The sequence below is a fragment of the Panthera uncia genome, chromosome D2 (assembly GCF_023721935.1).
Source record: "Panthera uncia isolate 11264 chromosome D2, Puncia_PCG_1.0, whole genome shotgun sequence".
NCBI classification, from domain to species: Eukaryota; Metazoa; Chordata; class Mammalia; order Carnivora; family Felidae; genus Panthera; species Panthera uncia.
The window spans coordinates 37,875,743-37,887,934 of record NC_064818.1 but is presented as its reverse complement, the minus strand read 5'-3'; the positions used below and the strand labels follow the sequence as shown (position 1 = coordinate 37,887,934).

General features: G+C 56.2%; 1 protein-coding gene across 1 annotated transcript in view; it reads left to right on the top strand.

Annotated features, from left to right (window-relative positions):
* The window catches only part of ZCCHC24 (zinc finger CCHC-type containing 24), a 63,307-nt gene extending 52,983 nt beyond the window's left edge, over nt 1-10,324 (top strand). The window contains exon 4 of the mRNA XM_049645269.1: nt 6,085-10,324. Coding sequence (XP_049501226.1) covers nt 6,085-6,198 — 114 coding nt within the window. The 3' untranslated portion in view covers nt 6,199-10,324. The remainder of the gene's footprint in view (nt 1-6,084) is intronic.
* Nucleotides 10,325-12,192: the final 1,868 nt, after the last annotated feature.

Genomic DNA, 12,192 nt, shown 5'->3' with positions numbered 1-12,192 from the left:
TCTTAGTGGACGTGTTGTCTGGGGCCGTGGCTGTGGAGCCATGACGGGGGTTGGAGGGGTTCGTTGGGTCAGGCTTCATTGTCTACTCCCTCAAGGGGGTTGATTGTAGAGAGAAGCAGCAATATGGGGCAGTAGCCACAGGAGGGCAGGTGGCATTGAGGTGGGTGTTATGGAGACGGGAAGTCCTGGAGCATGTTACAGGCAAGTGAGAAGGATCCAGAAGGAAGCAAAGGGCTGATGATACGGGAGCAAGGGGGTGATGCCTTACCATGGCACGGCGGGGGGGGGGGGGGGGACGTGGGAGTGGTCAGGAAGGTTGGTGGGTTTGATGGCACAAAGAAGAGGAGCTTCACTTCCAAGGCTTCCGTCTTCTCTCTGAAATGGGACAGGAGGTTTTCAGGAGAAATGAGAGTGAGGAGGGGTGTGGTGGCCTCGGGGAAGGACGGAGGACATGGGCCTCCTAGAGAAATCTAGCTGCGTCCCAGGCCCAGGGAGGTGTGAGGTTGTAACTGGCGCCACCAGCCTGGTTCTGTGACTTGCTCCAGCAGGGTCACGGGGCAGGCGTGGGCCAGAGTCAGTGGACGGGGGCAGAGGTTTGCCAGGACAGTGATTCAGAGGGAGGAAGGCTGAAGAGCTGGCATATTTGGAGAAGTGTGATCGTGCGTGGTCCTGGGATGTCAGCCGGATGGCCGGGAAGGGAGGCCAGAAGGGCCCTAATGGGAAGGGAGGATGCAGCGGGGCCCAGGCCGGGTGGAGCTGCACAGAGAGCAGCTCTTGGTCTGAAGACCAAGTCCAGGGTGTGGCCAAGGGGGCAATGGGAGAGAAGGTCACGTTGACGATGGCGTGGGGGCACTAAGGAGCCAGGGCTAGGGCCAGTCCTCCCCGTGTGGGCCGAGTCACCAAGAAGGATGGCAGGAGCAGAGGGGTGGAGGAGGCGGGCCAGGAAGGGAGGTGGGCTTTGAGGCTCTTGGGGAAGGCTCCCGTGAGGCACTGATGTTGGCTGAGCTGTGGTGGAGGCTTGCAGGGGGCTGCGTGGGGGTGGCCGAGCTGGAGGGAACAGCATGTGCGAAGTGGGGAGGCCAGGGTCAGGCACAGAGCACTGGTGGAGCTGAGGGGTGAAGCAGAGGTGGGGTGGGGCGGGCCGCCTGGGACTGGCTCGGAGGCCACGGTGTGGAGTTTGGGCTTTATCCTGTTAAGCGCACGTGGGAGCCATCTGAGAGGATTCTCCTGATTGAAACATCTTGTGATTTTATGACCCTCATGCTGGCCTCCATTGCCTCTGTTTGCAGACCTCCCCACCCCCTCCCCCAAGGGTTTCTGTGGTTCCCATCAACCACACTATGACAGGTGGGCAAGGAGACTCAAAGCTGGCCATCAAGGTCCAGCAGACGGGGGTCTCCTTAGGGGCAGAGCCTAGCCCACATCCTAACGGCAAAGAGGGGGGCACCCAGGCCCAGGAGTGCCAAGACAGGCCTGGTGACCCGGTGGGTGGGCCTAGTGTTTGGGGAGCACATCCAGGGAATGGGGCCAGGAGTGGGCAGTTCAAAGGAGACAAGGCGTCCTGGTTCCTGATTTCCCGGCAATTCCTGAGGTCAGAGACGCCAGTCCAAAACACCTTTCCCACCATGTGTGACAATGATCACACTACCTTGTGGGTTGAACTCCGCACTCCCAGGGGCACTTGGGGCATGGCCAGTGCTGTTCAGAGGGGTTCATTCCTTCTCTCATGGACCCACTTGGCTGAGGGCTCCTCCGGGGCCAGATCTGTGCAGGTGCTGAAGGACGACCAAGTTCAGGGCTTCTAGGCCTTCCCTTCTCCAACTGCAGCGACGGGATTCAATCGGACAGGGTTAGCAACTGGCATTTAGGGAAACTCTGGCCCGAATCATCCTCATCATCTGCTGAGTCCCTACACACCCCTCATGTATACTCTGCCCTCAGACGGGGTGTTCTGTTCATCCATATTTCACAGGGAGGAGAAGCAGGGCCCTGAGAAGCCCCGTCTTCTTCCCAAGGTCCCCAGGTGGGAAATGGGGTTGAACTTGCCTCTGTGCTTGGAGACAGTCTGTTGAAGTGCTGGGGGGCCCAGGCCTGAGGCCAGGCGGGAGTCAGTACATGTCTCAGCTCAGCTGCACAGGCACTGGGTGTGCCGGAGCGAAGGGTTCAGCGTGCTCCTGGGGGCGGGAGGGAGAGAGGAGGCTGCAGGTGGGTCCCCGTGATGGGAGAGGGCAAGGATGGGAAAATTATAACAGTACTTAATACCCGTCATCCTCTCAGCTACCCCACGAGGTCAGCACTGCTCTTTCCTTTCTACAGAGGGGGAAACGGAGGCAAGGGGTGTAAGTGATTGACTCAAGGTCCGTAGAGAAGCTGGGTTTCATGAAGAGGGATCAAGTCTGGGGCCAGAGGGAAAGGGGAGCACGGAGGCCACGTCACGGTGGCGGGCTGGGCTGGGGAGCCCCCAAGGGGGCTCAGCTGCGCGGGTCAGGGCAGGACTTGGGTCGGTGCTGGGGGTCTGGGAGGCTCACTTGGTCCTTATGATGCCCATACCCTCTGCAACCTGAGCAGAGAGGCACGGCCTCGCCCACAGGCCTGAGGCCAGGGTGCCAGCCTCCCTGCAGTGTCTCCAGCCTCCTCAGCCCCTGCCCCTGTATTGCCCTAGCATCCGGCAGGGCAGGGCTCCTCGCTCCTTCCACGAGGAAGGAGCCGCCATCCCCAGGCCAGCTGTGCTTTGGAGCATCCTGCCACACTCAGTCTCAGCGCGGCCCCCCACGGGCACCCCTATACTCAGGCTCAGTCTCCGCACTGGTACCCAACCCAGAAGGATCCTCCGGAAACATGTGGCTTTGCTCTTCCTCTCTCCGTCCGTCAGCCCTATTGGTTGAACCCTGCTGTGTGCAGTAGGGAAACTGAGGCCCAGAGAGACCACAGGGCTTGAGCAAGCCCCTCAGCCAGGCAATGTTAAGGGGGCCTAGGACCCAGTGTCCCAGCATCTAGCATCCCCAATCTCCTCCGCTGGCCTCTACGAACTTTTCACCTGGCTCCTCTGTCTCTGAGGGGTTGCAGGCTGGGTGGGGAGGGGCATGTCCCCACCCGCCTCCCCAGCAATCAGGGGCCTTTGAAGAGCTCAGAGGAAGACTTGGGGCCCTCGCCGCCCCCCCCGCCCCAGGCCCCCATGGCGGAGAGGAGCTGCTTTATTTCTTCTGCCCCCTGAGCTCTGACCTGTGGGGCATCCATCCCCTGAGAACCCTCCGGTTCCCTCTCCTCCCTCTCCTGCCACATCTGTTTCCCGTCAGGCTCCGGCTGCGGCTCCCCTGCCCCCTAGGAGAAGAAAACACTGAAGGGCTCTGCCTCCCTGCTGGGGGGTGGGGGCGGCCCTGGGGTGGTCCATCCCAGCAGCTGAAGGTTTTCCTTCCACAGAGGGGAGTCATCCTGGCGGCTCCCCCCCGCCCCCACCCTGCGCTCTCCACTCAGCGGAGCCCCGACCCATGGAGGGAAGGGAAAGGGACACTGATAGGGTCACGGCCGAGGAGGGATGGGGAGGGTATCGCAAGGGTGTTTCCACGGGGACTCAGCTGGATCCCTCGCTCCCAGCCTGCCCCCAGTCCTACATCACACTAATAATAGCAACAATGATATGTGACATTAATACTGGCCAGCACTTTGGTTTTCACGTGCCAGCTAACTTGGCATGTATTAACTCATTTACTCTTCACAACCACCTTACAAGTAGGTGCCCTTATTAGCCCCATTTTGTAGAAGAGGGCGTTGAGGCACAGAGAGGTTAAGGAACTTCTGGAGGTCACACAGCAATTGCTAAGTCTCGCAGAGCTTGACTTGATGGTTATACAGTGCTTTAAGACACCGACTTCTCTCTCTATCATGCATACAGTGTATGTTATTGACCTCCCGCCCAGGTTACAGAAGGGTACGTTGAGGCTCCGGAGGAGAAAGTTGTTGTCCAACAGCCCTGGGCAGATAGGTGAAGCTGCAGGCCCCAGGGCAAGACCCTTAATGTCTTGGGGCCTCAGTTTCCTCATCTGTAACATATGGGGAGAGTAATGTGCCCCTCCCAGCCAGGCTGTCAGGTGGGATGGTATGATTTGTGTGGCAGTGATTTGCAAGGTGTAAACCATGGGGAGGGGGGCAAGAGTGGCCTCAGGCCTGCCTATTGTGGAATCTCTGGCCCCACCTGGAAGGCTGGTTCAAGGAGGGGCCCCGGCCAGCATGAAGAGTTGGGGAGGAGAGCTAGAAACCAGGCTGAGTTGATCTGGATGAGGGGAGATCTCAGGACTACCTCTCTCAGGCCTGTGGGAGCCAAGCGGAGAGTGTGTGGCCCCTGTGTGGCTGTGATGACAGGTGGACGTATAGGGACCCAGAGTTCAGCTCAAGGTCAGGGAGCCCTTCTTTCAGCCAGGGAGCTTGGCCAGCAGGGAGGTCCTCGGCCCTGGCTCACCCATGGGGTGCTGTTGGTATTTATGAGATGCCTAGGAGAGCAGGTGATGGGGCCTTCACAGGCCTTCAAGCTTGGAATCGTGGCTTCAATGACCCTTTCTTTACCTGGTGGGTATCCCCTTCCCATTAATAATCATAATAAGCAACATTAATAGTTTTTATCTGCTATGCTCTTTCTACTCACTGAGATGTAACAACAGCCCCATGAGAAAAGTGTTATCAATGTCCCCTTCTGGAGACGGGGAGACTGAGGATCAGAGGGTTGGTGGCTTGCCCAAGGTCACACAGCTTGTAGGTGGTTCAAGCCCGTATCTGACACAAAGCCAAACTCTTTCTCCCCTCCCCTGGCCAGGAAAGCCAGTCATCTCACAACCCCTTGAGACAAGGCCAAGGCTCCCGTCCTTTTTTGCAGGCTTTCTCTGTGTGGCTCTAGGCTTGAAAGTGCAGAGGTGGGTTTTATGACCCTTGGATCAGAACCCTGCCCATCCGCAGTCCCCATGGTTCATCTCCTAGACCCCCGTGACTCTTCCATTTCCCAGACCCCTGCGAGTGTCAGCTTCGGGCCAGGTATTGGGTAAAGCCAGTGCACTACTTTTGAGAGGTTCGTGGTCTGCCCAGGAGGCAGTGCTCACCCTCAGCTTCCCTCCAGGGCCATCCCTGGTCACGGTCACTGGCACCGAGGCTCCCTGGCCTCACACCAGCCTGCAGTTCTTGCTCCCTGTCCCCAGCGTGTGGGTCCCAGCTGGCTTCCCTTGAGTCCCCCCAGATCCATGCAGGGGACTGTTCTGCAGGAGGGGGCTCTGGGCTGAGGCTTCGCCTGCCAGCCACGAAACTATCTGCTTCAAGAGGTGTGCCTAATAGCCTCCGTAAAATTTCCAGGGGAACAAATCTTTCCTGGCTTTTGAGTACCAGGACAGGAGAGTGAGAGGGAGCGGGAAGCTCCCTATGTCACAGACTATTCTCGTACGTGCCTCACGCTGCTTAGCATACAAACATCCAGACATCTGATTCCTCCCACGGCCCCACAGACGAGGTGCAGTGATGGCCCACTTTACAGGTGCGGCAACTGAGGCTACCTAAAATCATATAGTGAAGTTCTGATCATTTGGCCACTCAACGTACAGTACCAGGCCTTGGGATGAGGGGCATTGGCTGCTAACCTCACGGAGCTGAGGTCTCATCCACCCTAACCCCGAAGCATGGGAGTGACAAGCGGCCTGGCGAGGAGCACTGGGTGTGTTGGAAATCAGGAGACTGGGCTTGGGTCTTCCTTGCTCTGGGCCTCGGTTTCCTCACCTGGGTGATGTCTGTGCCCCACTGTCCCGCCTCTGTCCTGGGCTTGCTCCGAGAGTCCTGGGGGAGGGCACGGTGGCGTCTAGTCGCTCGGGTACAGGAGCCCCTCCCACTGCCCAGCCCCAGCCCAGGACACGCACCTGCAACAGGCCAGAGGCAGGAAGGGCCCAAGCGCCTAGGCAAACAACCTCTGTGACTACAGGCTCGCTCTCTGGGCACCCCCTCCCCGTCTGTCTGTCTGTCTGTCTGGTGCTGTCCCTCGCTGCGTCTGTCTCACTCTCCCTGCTTCTGTTTGTGTTTCTGTCTTTCTCTCCACTCCCTCCTTCCTCTCTGCAGAGACCCCTGGAGAAGCCCGATGGCCTGGACGTGTCCGACCAGAGCAAGGAGCACCCCCAGCACCTCTGTGAGAAGTGCAAGGTGCTGGGCTACTACTGCCGCCGAGTGCAATGAGCCGCCGCCAGCTGCGCCCACAGCCACTTTCCTGCCAGCCAGAGACCACGCCCCCTCCCTGTGTCTCTCCGTGCTGCGTGCGTGGGGGCGGGGCCTCGCAGCCTTACCGGCCTAGGCAGGGGGCGTCTTAGGTTCTTGTCTCGCGTGTGTTGACAAACAGTGTTACTGACATAGCTGCCCCCACAGAAAGCCGGGTCTCTGGGACTCTCTACAGGTGGGCCTGGGGTCTGTGCAGAAGGGGCAAGGGTGAGCGGAGGTCAGTACACAGGACCCCATAAAGCCCTGGGTGTCCCCTGCAGGGTCCCTTCCTCTGAGACTCCCTTTGGGCTGAGCAGCCTTGCATTGGCCACAAGTGCACTAAATTTACTGTGAATCCCAAAGCCTGCAGGGGACTGTCTCCCCAGGACTACCCAGGCCTCCTTCTCTACCCAGAACCTTCCAGTCTGCCCTGAGTGCAAAGCCACTCAGAGAGCCCTACTTTTCTGTCCTGTTTGTGTCAGCAATCCTGGCGAGCTGACACCGGTTCTAGCAGCTGCTGGGGAGTGGGCATCTCTGCCCCCTGCCCACCATGAGCCCCAAACCCGACTGCCTCTGACATCATTAGCATTGCAAACCCTAGACCCAGAGGTCAGGGACAGGGAGGCACTGAATGTTGGACAGCGTTCCACGGTGTGACCTGGGGCATATCAGACAATGCCTCCCCTGCCCCCCACCGCACGTGTTTTCCACTTGGGATTGGATTTTGTGCTTGGATTTTGTCAGGCCCATTCCCTACCCTTTTCTTTCACCTCCCCCCAACACTAGGGGCCACCTCCTGATCGAGGCTGAAGGGCCCGGTGGGGAAGGCACTCTGGCAGGACAGACTCAGGCCTGGTGTCCTGGAGACCTGGGTTCAAATGCTGGCCCTGCTGCTGACACACTACGTAGCCTTGGGAAGAACTTCTCATCTCCGGCCCTCAGTTTCCCCACTAGTTAAGTGAGAGAGTGACTCCAGAGAGCAGAGGCCTGTTTCAGTGCTGGGATTCACATGGAGCCTTATTTGGAGAGGCCGTCCAAGTCCCAGACTGCACACCGCCACCCATCAGTCACTTAGGTGAGAATTGAGGGGCGCCAGTCTTCTCGTCACCCCCTGTCACCCCCGCCCCGCCTGAGGTCCCCCATCCCTGCAAAAATGAGGGAGAAGGATCCCCTGTCACACTTGGCAACCCCGATGTAAGCTACAGAACTTCTCATTTATAAAATGGGGACAATGATTTCCTACCTCCCAAGGGAGCAGGGAGGCCTCTGGGCAAGTCACGTTGGTCAGAACGCTGTCCTGGCTGGTGGGAGGGATCACGCTCCCTTCTCTTCTCTCTCCCCCGTGAGAAGTCCTAATTTTGTTGTCCCATCATCCTTCCTTTCTCCCAGGGAGAGGGAGAGAGCCATCTGTCAGGACTGGGTCACTTGATTTTGCCCCAACATCATGCCTCTGTGGGAAAAAAAAAAAAAAAAATCAGACCATGAAATGGGCCTGAAATTCAGTGTTTACCGTGGCTCAAGGTCACCCAACGGGTGCCCAATCGCCTTTTGTTTTCAAATGAAAATGCTGTGTACGACTGAGGAGTTACAGTGAAGTGTTAACCAGGGGTCCAGGGAGCACGTTGAAGAGACGGAGTGAGTGTATTTGCAGCCAGGGGGGCTGCAGGGTAGATATCAGGGGGCCATGCCCTCTGAGCACTTAACAAGAGTGTGTTAGTTCCAGCCCGAGCCCTGTAGCCGCCTCCCTGCCGCCCACAGGGGCAGAATGCCCAGGAACCGACTGTGAACACCCTCCCCTTCCACTGGGAATGCCACTGAGGGATCCCTCCCAGCTGTCTCCTGTCTTCTCCATGGTTTCAAGGTGAGCTGGAGTCATCCTGGCCCAAGGCTCTCTGTCCCCAGGGAGAAGCTGTTGCTGTCAGTCATTCTAGAGCACTGCTGAAGGTAGTGTCCGCGGTGGTGGGCAGTGAGCTCGTCTCTGCTGTGAGGACCGGGATCCAGCCCTTCCGGGGACCTGGCCCCAGAGGGGGACCCTGGCCCTAGGATGCCCGGAGCCTGCCGACTGTCCCACAGCGGTGGGGAAGGCCCACACCCTAAAAAGAACCCAGGCTCCAGACCGCTGGAGTCCACGGGCCAGTAGGAAATGGGATATCACCCCAAAGTGACCTTTCCAGTGGGCTTATCCAGCTGGCAGTCATTGCCCCTGCCTTCTATGCAGAGCTGGCTGGCGTGGGGGCCGGGCCCTCCTGCCCCAAAGCAGCCTCTCTGTGTACCCCCTGCTCCTGCACGGCTCTGGCTGAACTGGGGAGCTCTCTATGGGCGGCAGAAGCCACCGTTGTCGAGGCCGGGTACTGCGAGGACGAAGTGCTCAGAGGGCCTGGGAGCCCAGGAGACAAGAAAGCGTGTGGTTTGTACGTTCAAAAGGGACAATCGCTGGCAGTTAGTAGATCTAGTGATCTAGTTGAGAGAGAACAGTGTTTAACCCGTATGAAGTATTCGATAGCTCTACTTGTGAATTTGTATTTATTTTGAGTTATACTTGACACGATTCCTTTTTTTTTTTTTAAAGAAAAATACTATGTGTGTATTTTGAAAAGAAAATTCATAGATGTTAAAATTTTTTCTGGTTACCAATTTTTCTCACAACACTGAATTTGTTACCTTCTCCCGAAAAATCTCGACAGTGATTTTTGTCTGTATATATTTGAGGGGGCTTTTTTAAAAAAAAAGAAAAAAGAAAAAAGAAAAAATATAATTGCTTGATCTTTGAGATTAAAAAAAAAACAAAAAGAGAGGCATTTTCAAACCTTTGGAGATTTCAGGAGGGCAGTAGAATATCAAACGAAGATTTCTGGAAGTATTTTGCAAACCTTTCTGGTTGAGCTGCAAGAAAATATTTATGGTGATAACTTTTCTCTTTTTTCCTGTTGTTGGTTTTTTGTTTCGTTTTGGTTTTGGTTTGATTTTTTTTTTTTTTTACTATGCTTTGATCTGTAAAAAGTATGCAACTGAACTACATTAAGAAGGAAATATTGTCTACATAGAATATTATATGAAGTTGGTACATAATTCTGATGAGGAAAAAAAAATCTTTGCAATTCTTTAAGCCATATTGTTGTTATTCTGTGTTGTTTTCCTTGGATGAAAATATCAGTATTAAGTGGCCAAGCATATTATCCAAGTGCTTAGACTTATTAATATGTTCGTGTCCTGTATTTATACATATGTGTATTTTGGAAAGTATTGCTTTTTTTTAAGGGAAGCTATTATTAGATAACATAGCCGAAAAGGGAATAGTGACCCCTTGGAGCCTCTTCAGCTGAGGATAACACAGCATTGTAATCCATTCTCTTGCACCTTCTTATTATTATCTTGTTATTATGGTTATTAACTTTGTAGGGGGGCAGGGAGTGGGCCAGGGGAAGAGGGGCGTATCAGTATCACAGAGCCAGCATATTATCACTAACCGGCCCCTCCATGATTGGCCAGAGCCGAAGATGGCCTCCTTGGCCTGGTGGAGGGCTCGGGTCAGCAGGGCCCAGCAGGGAAGACGAAGCAGGAGGCAGACTTCTTTGGACGCCCCTCTTTGGAGTTTTGCCGTCTGAGCCACGCCTCTGGGCCCCATGCTCTTTGAACTTGGATTTGTCAGCCGGAGCCCTTACACCTGCCCTCCAACATCTAATAGACTTGAATCTACTCTAAATGAATATTTAATCCAACATCACTACATTGTAGCCCAGTGCAAGAACTAACCCTGAAGTTTGGGAGGCATTCCGGCCTTCAGGGAGGTGGTTGAGCCGTCCCCCAGGGGCTGGTGGCAGAAGGGCTCATCGCTGTCTGTTGCCAGCCTCGCCGTTGGACCTCCTCCACTCCCGTGTGGTGACCCTGTCCGTGTCTGTATCTGTTAATATGTGTGTGTCCAGCTAAAGAGACAAACAGAACCCGTGGGCCCAGCTCGGAGGGTGTGCGGAGAAGGCTCCCGGCCTCTCTGAAGGGCTGCCCTCGGGATGGCATTCCGTTGTGTGCCTTATTCCTGGAAAATCTGTATACAGCTTGCCTATAGCAATATAGCCTTTTCATGCTGTATTAAAAGAACTTTTAAAAGCGAGAGAGGCTCATGGGTTTTGTTGTTGACACAGAGCATCGGTGGGGAGCTGGACGTTTTCACAGATGTGTGAAGTCAAGTGGGTGGGGGGGGGGTCTTCTAGCTGCCTTTCTGCTGTCCCGAATCTGGGTCATCTTGTCCCTGCCCTGCCTCCATGCTGTGGATCTGCCTTCTCCCAGCCCCTCTGCCCCACAGTAGACGCTCTCTCCAGAGGGAGGGCCCTCCCCAAGTTGGGCCCCAGACTGGGCGAGATTGTCAGCACATTAGGTCACACGTTAGCTCAGCAATGGGACTCCCGGGTGACCATATATAGGAGTGAATCTCCCTTGGAGGCAGCAGCCCTAGGCCCCAAAGCCATGACCACACTGGGGCTTCTTGCCAAGACCAGAATTCGGGACTCACACACTGGGCATCACACCATGAGAAATCTGAAGTGTCCCGGGCCTCTTGGCAAGTCCCCAGGAGAGGGAACAGAGGGTCTCTCTTCTGAGCAAGGTCAGGATGAGGCCGGGCTGTCACAAGGTGGGGTTCTTGCTGAGAGCCACGGACGGGAAGTCATGGCTCTTAAGAAGCCACCTGCACATGGGGGCCCTTCCCTATTCACCAGAATCACTATGGGAGCTACAGTCCCACCCCAGAGACGCTTGAGAAATTGGCCTGTGTCCTCAGGATTTTAAAGCCCCCAGATGAGTCCAATGTACAAGGCCAAGAAATGCCAGCAACAGTCCCTCATGGTCCTGTGGGGTCAGTGGTGATGTCAGCGCGGAGGCTGGTGGGCAGACGCTCCCGCCGCACTCCATCCACAGCTCCAGCCAATTGCTGCCATCTGAGAATAAACTACTTGGGCTGGAAACCCAGGTTGTTATGTGAAATTTTCCAATTTTAAATTTTGGCAACGAGTTTACTGAAATTTTAGATAGTACATAGGTCAAGTCGTGTGTCTGTGGGCTAGCCTTTGCCTCCAGACTGCAGCCTCTGGGACAGAGCAGAGAAAAAGTGTGGGTCCTTGGGATCGGGGACCACAGTGGGGGAGGAGCGGGGAGCAGGCAGGAGCAGAGATCCCCGGCTCCAGAAGCAGGGAATGCTCCCCCTGTGTTATCTGGAGTGCACCGTGAGTCCCAGAAGCCACCAAGTCTCCTCTTGCTGCTTATGGGCATGCTCACCCCCAGGTGCCGCCCTCGGGGGGAGCGAAGTGGCAGGCGGGGCCAGGGTCAGCCTGAACTGGCTGGTGGGTGTCCCTACAGCCAAGCAGGTGAGTGGAGAGGGGACCCAACCCCAACACGGTAGGAGGAGGAGAGAGTTCTCACCTGTCGGCAGTAGGTACCCCCCTCCCCCCAGCCAGCAGCAACAGAGGGGTGCTGGCCTCCCCGTTGCAGATCTGTACAGGTGTGAGGACTGGAGTCCTGGTCTGTCAGAGTGCCCCTGTGCCCAGCAGCCCCGCCTCCCCCGGCTGTGCGAAGCTGAGAAGTTCCTCTGCCTCTCAGAGCCCCAGCTCCCCCAGGGATAGTATGCAGATAGGATGGCTCAGTGAGCACCAGGCCCAGTGCGTGGCTTGCCACCGGTGGGGGGCGGGGGAAGGGGGTCCCTGGAGACGTGGATCTCTTGCTCCCATTGTCTGTGGCTCAGACAGAAACACCTTGTCAGAGATCACACAGGAAATCAGAGGGGGGGACCAAGCCTCCCACCCTTGGCACCCATTGCGTGCTGGGGCTGAGGCTTCAAGGTTAACATTCGGGGATCTGCCCTGTGTGTCAGTGTGCATGCGCCCCTGTGTTTGTTTTGCTTTGTTTTCCGTGGAAAGAAAACAAACCCGAGGCAAACACAGCCTGCATTTCGACATCTCCCGGAGCTGTGGAAACCAGTAATTCCCC